Source organism: Antrostomus carolinensis, unplaced genomic scaffold (assembly GCF_000700745.2).
Source record: "Antrostomus carolinensis isolate BGI_N321 unplaced genomic scaffold, ASM70074v2 scaffold1869, whole genome shotgun sequence".
In the NCBI taxonomy this organism is placed as follows: domain Eukaryota; kingdom Metazoa; phylum Chordata; class Aves; order Caprimulgiformes; family Caprimulgidae; genus Antrostomus; species Antrostomus carolinensis.
Window position 1 is genome coordinate 962 of NW_010340454.1, and position 13,255 is coordinate 14,216.

The 13,255-nt window shown below is 38.7% G+C and overlaps 1 protein-coding gene across 1 annotated transcript in view; it reads right to left on the reverse strand.

Moving 5' to 3' along the window:
• The window catches only part of LOC104531292 (serum albumin), a 12,014-nt gene extending 950 nt beyond the window's left edge, over positions 1-11,064 (reverse strand). Inside the window, exons 1-12 of the mRNA XM_010176142.1 lie at positions 10,936-11,064; positions 9,345-9,405; positions 8,344-8,476; positions 7,343-7,557; positions 6,496-6,628; positions 5,342-5,439; positions 4,154-4,283; positions 3,028-3,242; positions 2,235-2,367; positions 1,311-1,408; positions 1,025-1,163; positions 294-517 (exon numbers count right to left, since the gene is read on the reverse strand). Of these exons, the coding sequence (XP_010174444.1) occupies positions 294-517; positions 1,025-1,163; positions 1,311-1,408; positions 2,235-2,367; positions 3,028-3,242; positions 4,154-4,283; positions 5,342-5,439; positions 6,496-6,628; positions 7,343-7,557; positions 8,344-8,476; positions 9,345-9,405; positions 10,936-11,020 (1,664 nt within the window). The 5' untranslated portion in view covers positions 11,021-11,064. The remainder of the gene's footprint in view (positions 1-293; positions 518-1,024; positions 1,164-1,310; positions 1,409-2,234; positions 2,368-3,027; positions 3,243-4,153; positions 4,284-5,341; positions 5,440-6,495; positions 6,629-7,342; positions 7,558-8,343; positions 8,477-9,344; positions 9,406-10,935) is intronic.
• Positions 11,065-13,255: the final 2,191 nt, after the last annotated feature.

Genomic DNA, 13,255 nt, shown 5'->3' on the forward strand with positions numbered 1-13,255 from the left:
GGAAGGTGTCCCTGCTGATGGCAGGGGGGTTGGAACTGGATGATCTTTAAGGTCCCTTCCAACCCAAACCATTCTATGATTCTATGAAAATACCCTATTTTGCCTATTCCAAACTACAGGATGTTATGCACTGATAAGTTCAGTACAAACACATAATTCCATCTGGTTTTCTCTCTGTTGCTAGTGTAGTCCCAGTCAGATGACAAAACAGGCAGTTTGTAGCTTCCTTCTGCCCCATACCCGAAAGTTTGACACTTCAGAAGTTTCTCTACAAGGTATTTCTTTTAGCTTACTTCATCTGCCCCAATTCACGGTCAGCAGGAGGAGCAGTGCACAATTTTTCATCAAAGCTGAACATCTCTGGGTCGAATGCTGGAGGCACGTATTTGGTATCTACTCCCATGGCAGTGAAACATGGCCTCCTGTTAGCATAGGAGTCGCTGCAGCAATGTGAAACATTGTCATTTATAGGTGTGGTCTCCTGCCTCCTGCACATATCCTGAATCACAATGCTCAGCTGAAAAGAGAAGGAAAGAAGGACAAACATGAGTTACATCATTTAAAACAAAAGAAGAAATATGTAATGTTTGTGTCCCAATAGCATAGCTGGGAGTGGAAGCTGCTCAGAAATTGCATGGTCTTAAACTTTAAAATAAATATGTATTCCTGGAGTTGGGCATTTCTTAACCTGCAAACAGCCTGTCCATTGGGCTACAATCAGTAAGTATGTTGTAATTTTTAAGAAACTTTAGTTTTTCCAAATGAAAGCTGCTGCAGACCCAATCAACTTCATTTTGCTTCCTGAGGGAGGGCAAAGTTACCTAAAATTTTCACAAGCTGGCATCAGACAACTATTTAGGTTCTCATGTCCATGAAAAATGAACAGGCTTTGAATTCTGTTAGGTAGATGCTTAGCTTGGGGCTTATGAAAAATCATTGAGTTGACCATCTCACCAGAATCCAACATTTTTGAGAACAGAATAAATCTGCAAGAGGAGTAGAGAGAATAAACAGAAGTACTCACGTATCCCTCAGAACAAGGTAAGCGCCTGTCTTCAGGAAGGTGGCAGCACTTGTTACCAACGGCTGTCATTTTCTTTCCAATTTCAATCAAGGTATCAGTTGATACCTGAGGCATTTTCTTAGTGTAGCGGATCAGAAGCCTGAAAAAGACATAAGAAAATGACTGTTTGCTCAAATTTGAAGCTTGCTCTACTGAGCTAGACTACTGAAGTGAACACCAAATAAATTTGCCCAAAGCAGCCAGCATCATTGTTTACACTCAAGAACATTTATCTGAAAGTACTTACGCTTTCAGAAAGTCTTGCTCGCCATGGCTAGTGAGAAGCTCACAGTTTGTCTTGACAACATCCTGAGTTTCTTTGATATGTTTGTTCAGTTCCTCTTGCTGCAAACAAGTATAAATCCATTAGTAATGTTAGAGCAGGACATCAGGTATCAGCCATATGAATATACCTTTTAACTTCTAAATCTTATTAGCTCTAAGATACCCATTTTGCAAGGCCGATTGCTTCGATACAGCCCGGATGGTGTAGGGAGGACTTGATTCTCATGTGAATTTTAAGTTCTAACAGAAATTTTCTTAAAAAGACAGCAAGATTTTTGAAATTTAAACTATTAGCTGTTGCACTTTCTTTCTAGATAACAGGGGGTTTATTTTTTGTTTAAATCAGGTGAACGTTTTTCAAGTACAGGATTATCAACCATGAAGGGAACATCCTCTTTCTATCCCTTGGCCAAAGCTCTCAGTGACTCAACTTGTGCAGTGACTTGTGTGCAATTCAGTTGTAGATTAGGAGACCTGACTTTGAGTGTCTCTATGTGGGCTGGCCAAGCATGTTCCCATCATAATCTGTGAGCAGCCATACTCAGTAAAGGCAGTGGAGCCCATAGAATAATTCAGCTAACCAGCTATTAATCATCTTCAGGACAAGCAGAATCACTTATGAGAGACAGAGGCATCAGAGTTGAGTGAGACTAGTCTGAAATTTTGTAAGGTGGCCAATAAAATTATTCTGTAATTTGAGAAAACTCTGTATTCCTGTCATGGGCCCTAGATTGCTTCATCTCCCATCAGAACATTAACTTCCCCTGGGAATAATCTCTTAAAATGCTTTATACCTGCTCTTCCATAGCAGTTTCTCAACTCAATTGTTTCCTGATAGGTACTGACCAAGCATTCTAGTTATCTGCAAACAAAGCTTTGCACCTACAGCATTTCCGTAGCACTCAGCAGGGTTGTCTGTTTTGCAGCATTTTTCCAGGAGTGCTTCATATCCCTTAGTAATTCTCAGAATCAGCTGTGTGGAGAACTCAGGGTGTCTTCTTGAGTATTCATAAATAAACCTGAAAGACACACAAGCTGACAGAATTAGAGCTCCCAAATAACATGCTGCTTTCTTCATACACAGTGCAGTAACTGTCAATGGCAGTTCCTCAGATTAGATCAATTAAGGTGGACAATGAGTTTGGAATGCTGTTTGCTTGTTTTAGCAGAATTTTTTGATTGTTCTGTTGTCTGCTGACAGGGCAAATGTGAGAAGAACCAAGTAGTTCCTCAGGACAGAATACTTCTTAATCAGATAATGTAGGTAGGCATGCACAAAGCTCTTGAATAAAGGAAAGGCACTGATAAATTCAGCTTTGATAAGTAGGACAATGCTGAACAGAAACAGTCACAAAGCATGAATGAGAAACTAGGGGTTCAACTAGGGTTGAAGCTACGTTAGTTACATTGGACTTCCATGTGGTCATCTCTTCTCCATGCGCACTTGAGACACCCAAGAGGATGTTTTTTCCAGAAGTGCAAAAGGCCGTAGCCCAGAAAAGACGGGGTTGAAGCTACGTTAGTTAAATTGGACTTCCACGTGGTCATCTCTCTTCTCCACTTGAGACACCCAAGAGGATGTTTTTTCTAGAAGTGCAAAAGGCCGTAGCCCAGAAAAGACAGAAGATCATTTTCAGGAATGTTTAAATCCAAACACGTATACTGTTGGCATTACTTACTCTGACAAGAATTCGTCATGGCCTGCCTCAAAGCTTTTGCAAACTTCCTTATCTTGTATGTATTTTTCAACTAGTGAAGGAAGATCTTCAGGTTTGTCATCAAAATCTGATTCAATAATGCACTGGCTTCGTTCCACAACTGGCTTCTCACAGCATTCTTTGATTTTACTTGAGAAAACATCTTGTTTAGAGCATATGTAGGTCATAAGCTCTGCCTGTAAAATTAAAACATGGTATCAGACAAGCCATGGCATAATAATTTAAAGACAGATTAATTAATCTCCTGTTTTTCAGACTCTTCCCTTTTCATTCAGATCCCCTATTTACTTAGCTTTCCTAAAGAAACGCTCTCTCCATACAAAGAGAAATAATCAGAGGGACGGACACATCCTGTGTGTGTTGAGCACAATATTCACAGGCATGAGGGGGAAATATGGTTCCCTCCCTAATCTTAGAAACTTTGAGAAGATAAACTTTGGAAAGCCAAGGAAAGTCACTGAGTGGTCTGTCACAAGGATGCCTGATTGATCTTGTCAGTCCTGTCAGGTGCCCAGCTCTGATATAGGGGAAAACCATGACAAACTCCAAAGCTTCATAAAGCCAGCACTGGATAGCAGCTGGTTTAAAGAGAGTGTCTAAGTTCCAGCTAGACAGGCAATATTTATATCATGTCACTATTGCAGTGTTTTGCTAATCTTCCTGTGCAAGCTGTTCTCTAGAGTTCACTGGTACTGCTGGGTTAATGGCAGTACACACAAAAGGACCACAAAAAAAATGTTGCCTTTTTGCCTCTGCTTTCTTTTGCTTTGTTTGTGATTGATTTTAAGTGAGTAAATACCATCAAACAATCCCTCTGATAAATGTTTTGATTTCAACCAAATACACATGCTATACTGTAAGTAACAGCTCTTTGCCCTCCTGATCATAAAGGGCTAGATGTGGAATTGTTCAAAACCTAGTTCCAGTAACAGTCAGCTGAGCTGGTCCTAAGTTTTTCAGTGGCTGAGGAACCTTCCAGCAGCATTGAGTAAAAGTTCCCTGGACTGTGAATGAACAGCTGCACAAATTATTGTCTTTCTAAACACTTTTCAAGTATGCAAACATTTCTGAAAAATACTTAGCTTACCCTGTCATCCATGCACTCTACCATGTCCCCTTCACAGCACTCTTTGTAGATACCCTTAATGTCCTGTAGAATTTTAATAATTTCTGAGAATGGAGCCTTGGGATATTTCTGGCTCAGGATAACAAGTTTACTAGGTAGAAAAAAAGAAAAATATAATTGTTTTAAGCCCTGAGTTAAACAGAAACCTTGCAAGTCACTAACACTTAAAGATACTGTAGATCAGCCTTGTTTCAACTAAATATTTGTTCTCATCTAGTTTCTGGTGGCTAGAAAAAAAGGGCATTGACATTTGCACCAGTAACCCAGAGCTCCTTTAAAACAGACAGAAACAAGTTTGTGATTCTTCTATCTGAGCTGTCTATGTAAGAATCACACCCTAGAATTCCCCATGGCTCTTGAGTGACTTGTGAAGCATCTCTAGATTACTTAGCACAGATGAAGATAGTCCTAATTAAATCTTTAAATCAAAGTTCACTATTCTAGTAAGGAAATCCTAGTCAATGTTAGTGTATTAGACTAGCCACAGAGTGAAAGCAGTTCCATGTGCTTAGGCAGGTGATCCACTTATTAATTGCAAAAGTCTTTCTCAATCTTAAAAATGCACCTTTGACAACAACTATGATTCTGACCAATCTGACCCTTTAATTGCTTTAAGGTTCAAACTAGCAACTTACTGTGCTGATTACCAATGTGCCTGTTGCTAAAAGCTGTAGGCATTGGAATGGGGAACAGCTTTGGCAAAAATGTAGTTAAAATGCACCGGAATCTCTGGTTCTGAGCAACACTCCAGCAGTTAACTCCACATCTCCTAGATTGGTTCTAAAGATGGTTTCATTTCTCTGGAACTCTCACAGCTGATCTTTTTATTACTACTCACTATCAGTCTGGAATATACGGATTCCACTTTGTGTCCAGTTTTTATGCAGAAACCTGATTAGAATTAAATTCTACATTAAAATAAATAGGCTAAGAAATTGCTGTCAGCCTAGTGTTGAAAGACTGACTCACTGATTATACATATTCTGTTGGGCAATGGTCTTCAGCCAAAAGTAAGCTAGGAAGTACCGTGAGTGCAGTTTTCAAAGCTGGCATATGGAAGTGAATTATTTATGTGGATGTTTTCCTCTTGAGTAGTTTCAGGTTTAGGTTAACAAGCCTACTTTTGATAAAAACCCGATTGGAACTTACTCTGCTTTGAAAGTTCTCTCGCCAAACTTCTGGAGGATTCCACAAGAATACTGCTGCTTCACGCTTACTTTCTTGGCTCTTTCTTTTATGGCGGCTGCCTACAGTAACAGGAGGCACATTGTCACATTAACCTGATCACATCTCATGGACTAAGGCAAAAGTAAATCTGAAAATCCCACTTCAGAAACACATCAGGCTCTGGCTGAGCTGGCTCTGATGAAAAGCCAAGCCAACTGAGAGTTTCTTAGGCACTCCTAACCAGCTCACAATCAGCATTTAACTTCTAGTTTATACACTGTACCTTATGGCACAGTGCAATACTTCAATTTCATTGAAATCCTGTGGCTTCAAAGGAGTGTAACTTGTCTTTCAAAGCACCACAGTGATTACACAGAAGTCACAGGGACTGAGTTGGAGACAAAGCAAAAGTTTGTCTCATGCCATTTTAAAGGTTACCATGAAATCTTGGCTACAGTTTTTTAAAAAGCAAAACTATGTGGAAGTCATCTGCTATTGATTCATAGGGCTAACACATGATTAATCCTGACCCTTCTCTGCAAGTTCCTCATAGAAAGATTTGCACAAACAGGAAGGTTCTACCTGTTTCTCACTCTTTCTCTTCCATTTGCTTGGGCAACAAATAGGGGAAGTGTAGGAGAGACATTCCACACCCCTACACGTTGGATGTGGTGATGGCATGTTAGGCTGCCAAGTGAGATCTGTGTTTCCCTGGTGCCTCTTCTGTAGCACCCCTTCTCGCTACAGTTTACCACAGATTAAAAATCCCAAGTGCTACATCTTATTTGGGTTCAGTGCATCTGTGCAATGCTCATAGCTGCTTGATAATGGATTAGCAAAGGGGCAAAAAGATAAGCTTAGTTACCTACACTTTGATTCTTTTGGGGTTTTTTTCACTTAAAAAAATCAAAACAGGTTTTGTTTTTTTTACCTTCTTAGTTCCTATGAAGCAATATATGAACGTTCACTGAAAACCACCATGAGAAAGCACAATTTTGGAGTTAAAAGCCCTAATTTAACATTGACCTTTTAAAGTCTCTTCTCACTTTCAAGAGAATTGCTGCTAAGATCAGAAGAGACCTTTATGTAGCAGACTAGTTGCTTAGTTTTCATCCCCAGTGAAAAAACTGATTTACCTTTTCATCCAAGCAAGTACCGACATCGCTCTCTTTGCAACAGGTTTGAAGTGCATGTTCATAATCAGCAGCCAAACTGAGGATTGTCGGGGCATACAAGAATGGGTTTCTTCTTGCAACAGTGTAGATGAAACTAGAAGGAAAAGGAAATCATAAGTTAGGTATTCCAATGATGATAGCAAATGGCCTTAAATCTCATACAGCTCCTGTAACTTATATTTCTAGTTTAGAAATGTAATTTACTTTCCTAATGTAATGCCCACTACTGCTAAATGCTAAATCCATTTCTGAAGCAGGACTCAATAACAATGATGGAAGGATGAACTTCTTATATTGTCAGCCACTTTGTTTGATGTACATAGGCTTTTAAATACCTTGTCAAATACCTGAAAATTTCAGATTTAGAGTGTGAAAAAATTAATCTATGTCCATTTCACCACAATTCTATTGCCAATTTTTTTTACTGTTATCTTTATTCATCCTTTCCAATTACAATGGGGGTAGTGGAAAGCTGGAGCAAGTAAATTATTCAATCAATATTGGAAACACGGTAGTTTTTCAGGGGTTTTTTTGGGGGGGGAGGGGGGAAGTCCCCCAAGATTTATAAACTGTGATCCTTTAAAGTCCATTTTTGAATGTAAGAACCTGCTCTAGCATGGAAAGAAAAAAACGTGATCAGAGCTTTGGATATTTAATGCCTGAGCAACTGTTTTATACATGTAGATATGAGATTGAATACTAGGAACTTTTTCAAATGTCCTGCATGTCCCCACTGTTTGTATAGCTTGGGGATTCCTCTTCTGCAAGACTAAATACTTAAATAGTACAAAATGGCCATTTTTCTTACTGTCCCAGCAATGGCACCCGGTTGTCCTGGTACTCCTTGCATATCACATCAGAACCTGGTCTTTGGTAGGGCTGAACGAAGTCTGGTTGAGGAATTTTAAATGACAGGAAACATTCATTTCTTTCAGGATCATCTTTAGCACAGCAGTCAGCCATTGCACCGTATGAGTCACGGAGCTTTTCTACTTGGCAGATTTCATCCAGGAAAATGGAGGGCTGTAAGGGAGATGTTGAGGGTCAGAATTATTGTTTATAGAAAGTTTAATACACATTCTATTTATCTGTAAAAGAAAACCCAGATTGAAAAGTAAATACATTTTTACTGGATAAGAGTTAGACCATAAATCAGAATAACATGTTTTTTTTCAGCAGTTTCATTAAGTTCTATGTGGTCCAATATCAAAACAGTTACAATGCTTTATTGAAAAAAAATATAATTATCATTTAAAATACTCTGTGCAAGATGATCTCCTTTTACTTATAATCTGACTCAACTGAATTTTCAGATTAATTGAAGCAGGACTTGATATTCTACTTGCTGATCAGCTTGGGAAACCTTTAGGGAAAACTAATCTATATAATTTTGTCTGAATGCCAGAGGTCACAAGAACACAAGCACCTAACTTTCTGAAGGGCTGGGCTGAACCTGCTAGATATCCAGGGATCTTACATCCCTGGTCACTTTAATACCTAGAATTAGGTCTGTATTTTGCATCTGGAGTATTTGTACTAAGTGCTAACGTTTATTTCCAGGTAATGGTAAACTTAATGTGCCAAAGTGGGGAGTTTGGGCTCCAGTATGTGGCTCCACAGATCATTTAGGCACTTCTGAAAGGCAGAGTTTCGAAACCTGACAAAAACAGTGTTTCAGCACTAAAATCTGAGCATTGGCCAATGACAACAGCAACACCTGAAAGGATCAGGTATAAACCCTCAACGAGGATGATTCTGGTAGTTGCATAGAATGGGGAGAAACACAATACCAAAGGATTTACTGCCTACCAGTGGTTTTGTGCACTCAGGAGCATCCTCATTGGCCACACACTTCTGAGCCAGATCAACAACATCCTTCACCAGCTTAGACAGTCCGTCATAAGAACATCTCTGGAGATACTGGGCAAATGTGATCATGGTACTGAAACACAAAGTACATTTTGGAATATGGAAATAAAAGAATGTAACAGTCAATATTTTCAAAGGTGCTTCTGGATTCAGAATTACTTGTTCAAAGTACAGGCACAAACACTTAAACAGAGTACCGTGAAGAGCACAGTACCGTGTCTCATATCCTTCTTACTTCCTTTCTGAAAAATGTTTTTAACCTTACTTCCCAAGAACAAAAGTCTTGAGTAATAGATTATAAACAAAACAGAAAAGATGGCGATTTGAGTTTTCTGCCACTTTTATCGGCATATTCGTAAATGGCATAAACGAAGCTGACTTTTGCCATTTTTACAAATGATCACAGAATGTTAGGGATTGGAAGGGACCTCGAAAGATCATCTAGTCTAATCATCCAAATGATGACCTTCCAGCTGCCTTCTTTCACAAAAAGTTCTGTTCCTGTCAGGGCCCTCTGCCATTCCTAAAACCAGTTTCAAAACAAAATCTTCTCTCGGAAAACCTGTCGTAGGTTTCTTTTTTGAGGTTGGTGGTTTAATTTTGTTGGTGGGTTTTGTTTTGGGGTTTTTTTGGGGGAGTAATGTCTCAATCCAGCACAACTTCTCTATCCAAAGGTTATCAGAACTGTGTTACTTGTGCCTATTTTCTTTTCACATATGGAACACAGGTTTGGAGGGAGTTCTTTTTCCAGAGATTTTTGAGGGTCTTGGAATATTTGCAGGCTTTGTATGCGAACAGGAAGAAGGTTAACTCAATGCTGTGTTTCAGTGAGATGTACATGCTATTCACTAGCTCATATGGTGTGTTTTCATTTCCCCTTTTTGTTCAATATCAACAGAGATGGAAAACAATCTGAAAATGTAAGATGAACATTCACTTACACTGCCTTAAATGTCTCTTCCTTCAAATCATTGTAGCGATGGGCAATCTCGCTCTTGTGCTCTAGGAAGAAAAACAAAGAGAATAATGATGGTCACTGTCACACTGGCTGTGCTAGACCCCTTAAAGAATTTGTCCTGGGCACCTTGGGCCAGATTTTCAGAAGTGTTCAGTGTTCACCCAGCTCTTATACGTAAGGAAGTAATATCCTTGCTTTGAAACAGACCAAGCTAATGCTGAGCATGTGTAAAATCCCACCTTTGGCTACACTGCCCTAGGTATTCTGTACTGCTTTTCTGGGAACTTCAATCTAAAGCTTTCTTCAGGCTACCTTGAACTCTTTGTTATCTCAGATGATAATTCTTGTCCATTTGTCTGCAGATACCTAACTCTTATGCACGTTCATCTGTCTGAAGGAACCCAAACATGTTAATTTTAGGATTCTAATACAATGTTTACCTCTGTAAGCACTGATTTAATTCAAATATTCACCTTGACTGCTGTGGCTTACTGTTAAGGGTTAGCAAACATGTCCTTTGGATAACCAAAACAATGATGATACACTACAAATAAACAAATGCGGGTGCAGCTCAATGAGAGCAAGCATTAGTAGAATTGTCTCTTTTTGAACACAAAATTATTAGCTTGGCAGATTAATATTCTTGTTGCACCCAATGCCTATCATCTGTGCTCTTGGTGAGAAGGAAAGCAGATAAATGCCTTCACTTGGTCCTTATAGTAATAAATACAGGTTGTTGTTATGCCTTGCTCGTGGTGAGAAGACTCCCACAAGATTTTCCTAACAGATACTGAGGCGTACGGCCAACTAATGAATGAGCCAGAATGGGGCAGTCGTTTTGTTCTAGAAATACCCTTCAGGAGCATTTAGAAAACACAAAGAGTAATTCCTGTACTTAATGGAGTATATCTGCTTTACTACTAAGGGTTTCAGTGCAGAAAATTGCAGTTGAAAGATTTATTTTTTTCTTGCTGTTTGCTGGCATTTCCAGTCAGCTCCTGAAAACTCACTTTTGTTAAAATTGGGTATTTTCATGTTTCAAACAAAAATAAAAAATATCAGTAGAAAAATATCTAGGACTGTCTGCAGAAATATTTGTTTTACTAATATCCAGAGTTTTATAATACAGGGAAAAATGGCACACTGGGGAGTTTTCAGTTAGCTGCCTCATAGCCCAGACTGAGAAGCAGATTTTTGACCTACTCGTGTGAAAACTGTTGCCTTGAATTGTTGATGAGCTCGCTTATGAACTACCACTCAAAAGACAGCACTTCTAAAATCACAGTGCATCTGCTTTCTTCGTGCTGGAAAGTAAGAGGTTCTGAATAATCGACGTCTGTTCGTGCACTACACTGATACTGCAAAAAGATGTCACCAAATTTCCTCGCACAGTTAAATTGTCTGGAGTGTTCTACCCCTCTCCTCGACATTTCTTCATTTTGTTTCTTTTCAAATCAAACAAATTTTTCTGTTCTCTTTGGACCAGGCTTGCAAGAATTGTTTGTGAAATTGCATTCAAGTCATTAATTTGATATAACAAAGACTGCAAAGACAACTAATTAGTTCTTTCTTACCTGCGTCTCGAGCAACTCTTTGCAGATTCCTGGATGTAGCAGAACTAAAGAGGAAAATAAATGAAATTAATGTTACCCACTTCATGGTTGCAGATTATGATGTGAGCTAAATTGCTCAGAAATGCTAGGAAGATTGTAAGGAAAGCATTTGCTTATATATCCTTTACTACCTGAGTCTGTAAAATATTAACCATAGAGCTGGCATTTGTAGATTTCCATTTGGTCTGAAGAAGATTACAAAACTTGGACTGTCCTTGCCAAAAATGAATTTGATATTATTTGTTTATTATGTGTTACTCTGGGCCTTTTTGTCCTAAAAAGGTTGAACCCTCCAGCACCCAAATAGATAAAAGATTTGCGTAAATTTCCTTATCAAATGACAAACAAGGAGTTCAAGGCATCAGACAAAAAAGTTATCAAGTCTAACCCTATAGCCATGCTTGCTTTTTTTTTTCTAATATTTGTCCAAAAGCAAAGAAGCAGGTTGATATTGTACAGTAACAATTCACCCAGACAGGACTCAGTCCATATATATGACTGTAATTAGAGAATTTTGATTTTAAAGAACTTTACAGAGATGAGATGGCTCATCTAGACTGTGGTATAAAAAATAGAGATTGGTAAAATATGGCAATAAGCACAAAGATACAGGTAAAAAGAGTTTCCAATTTCAACTGGCTTCTGAGCTCTTAAAGAAACAGAAGATAAAAGGGTGGAATGGGTACCAAGCAAACCGAAATCTCTCACTATTTGTAGCTCCAGAGTAGAACAATTTAATGCAGACAATGGATTTGTGTCAGTAAATTGGAACTAACACTTTTACACTGCATAGGATGGCATCTCATTCCAAATTTTGGGACATGCACTTAGGGTAACACCCAAGAGGAAGGCTGCTGAAAAGGCCAAAGGGCTGATTTGAGCACCTGATTTGTTAGGTCCTGTTCTGGTTTTTTGCTATTCACCAGGATCCAGAAAACTGCCAAATACCCATGTAAACATTTGGAAGAGCTCTCATTCCATGGTTTTTGCAATTCCTCATTTGCACCGATATCCTCCCAAGAGTAATGTCTTAATTAAGCACCGCCCTTCTCTTGGAAAATTTTCTATTGATTCTAGGAGATCAGACACAGGAAGAATTGTGAAGTTTTCACAGAGCCCCAGGACATGGAATTAAATGGAATTTATTTTTCCAGAACACTCAATGGTAGACTTCAAAGAAAATAATGAGTATAAGGTTGGGTCCTTACTGAGTAACAAGTGATGTAGTTCCACAGTGCAAAATACTATGATTTATGAATTCAATGAATTTCTCAGGTGGCTGGATGTCAACCCGCACAGCTATTCTCAGTGTGTTGCTGGAGGTCGTGCTGTGCCTCACAGCTCATTGCTCCTGGTAGCAAGCACCTACCTGGTATAGCCTAGAGCAAGGTCTACTAATATCTCCTTAGTCCTTAAGGTTCCCTTTTCTACTCTGGTTTTGTATGTTTGTTTGTTTTTTCTCAAGAGGGCAGTTTTACTACAACTCTGTATTGTTCCTACTGTGAGTAGTGTGTATAATTTAATTTTCAGTTTTCTGGAAATTTGACAAAATACATAAAAAAAGACTTCACTTTGTTTCTGCACTTGAGTTTTTAAACATGTCTTAAATAAACCAAATTACACATCTAAGCATAAAATATTTGCAGGCACTTTTCCTTTAGGAAAACATCAAGGCAATGCATCTTGTCTTTCAGAAAGACGGTTTGGTTCTACGCTAATAACCACATAAAGCTTAGATGAGTTTAAAGATTGTTTTGACAAAATGAAATTTGTACTAGCTGCTACTTTTGCAAAGAAGTTTTGCATTTTCCCAGGTCTGCTCCTTGTATCTTTGTAGGTGAAAAAAAGCATTCTTGTTAGTGATCGAAAGGAACAAGTGTTTATTTTGGGAATTGAAGGTTACCTGGATAATTTTTTACATGAAGGGTGGTGGGGGAAAGCCAAATTTGCAGAGGAGCACCCCGATTTTGTCGTAATGTTGTTTACAGGTGGTTGTAGCAAAATCTCATCTTTCAGGAGAATGATGGGAATTATAATGACCAATGTGGAACTTTCAGATCTGTGTTGCTTTAGTGTAACAAAATCCCAGGAAAGAACTGGTTAAACACTTAAGTCTATAATTGGTTTTACTGACCATATCCCTCTGTCAGGAAGAACCCATCAGTAAAATATAGATCTTTTTGATTCACCTGTAACCTTCAGAATGGCTGAAGACTATCTAGCATTTTTTTGCACAGTCCCTTAAATCAGTGACATTTGGATATATCAGCATTCTGAGTAT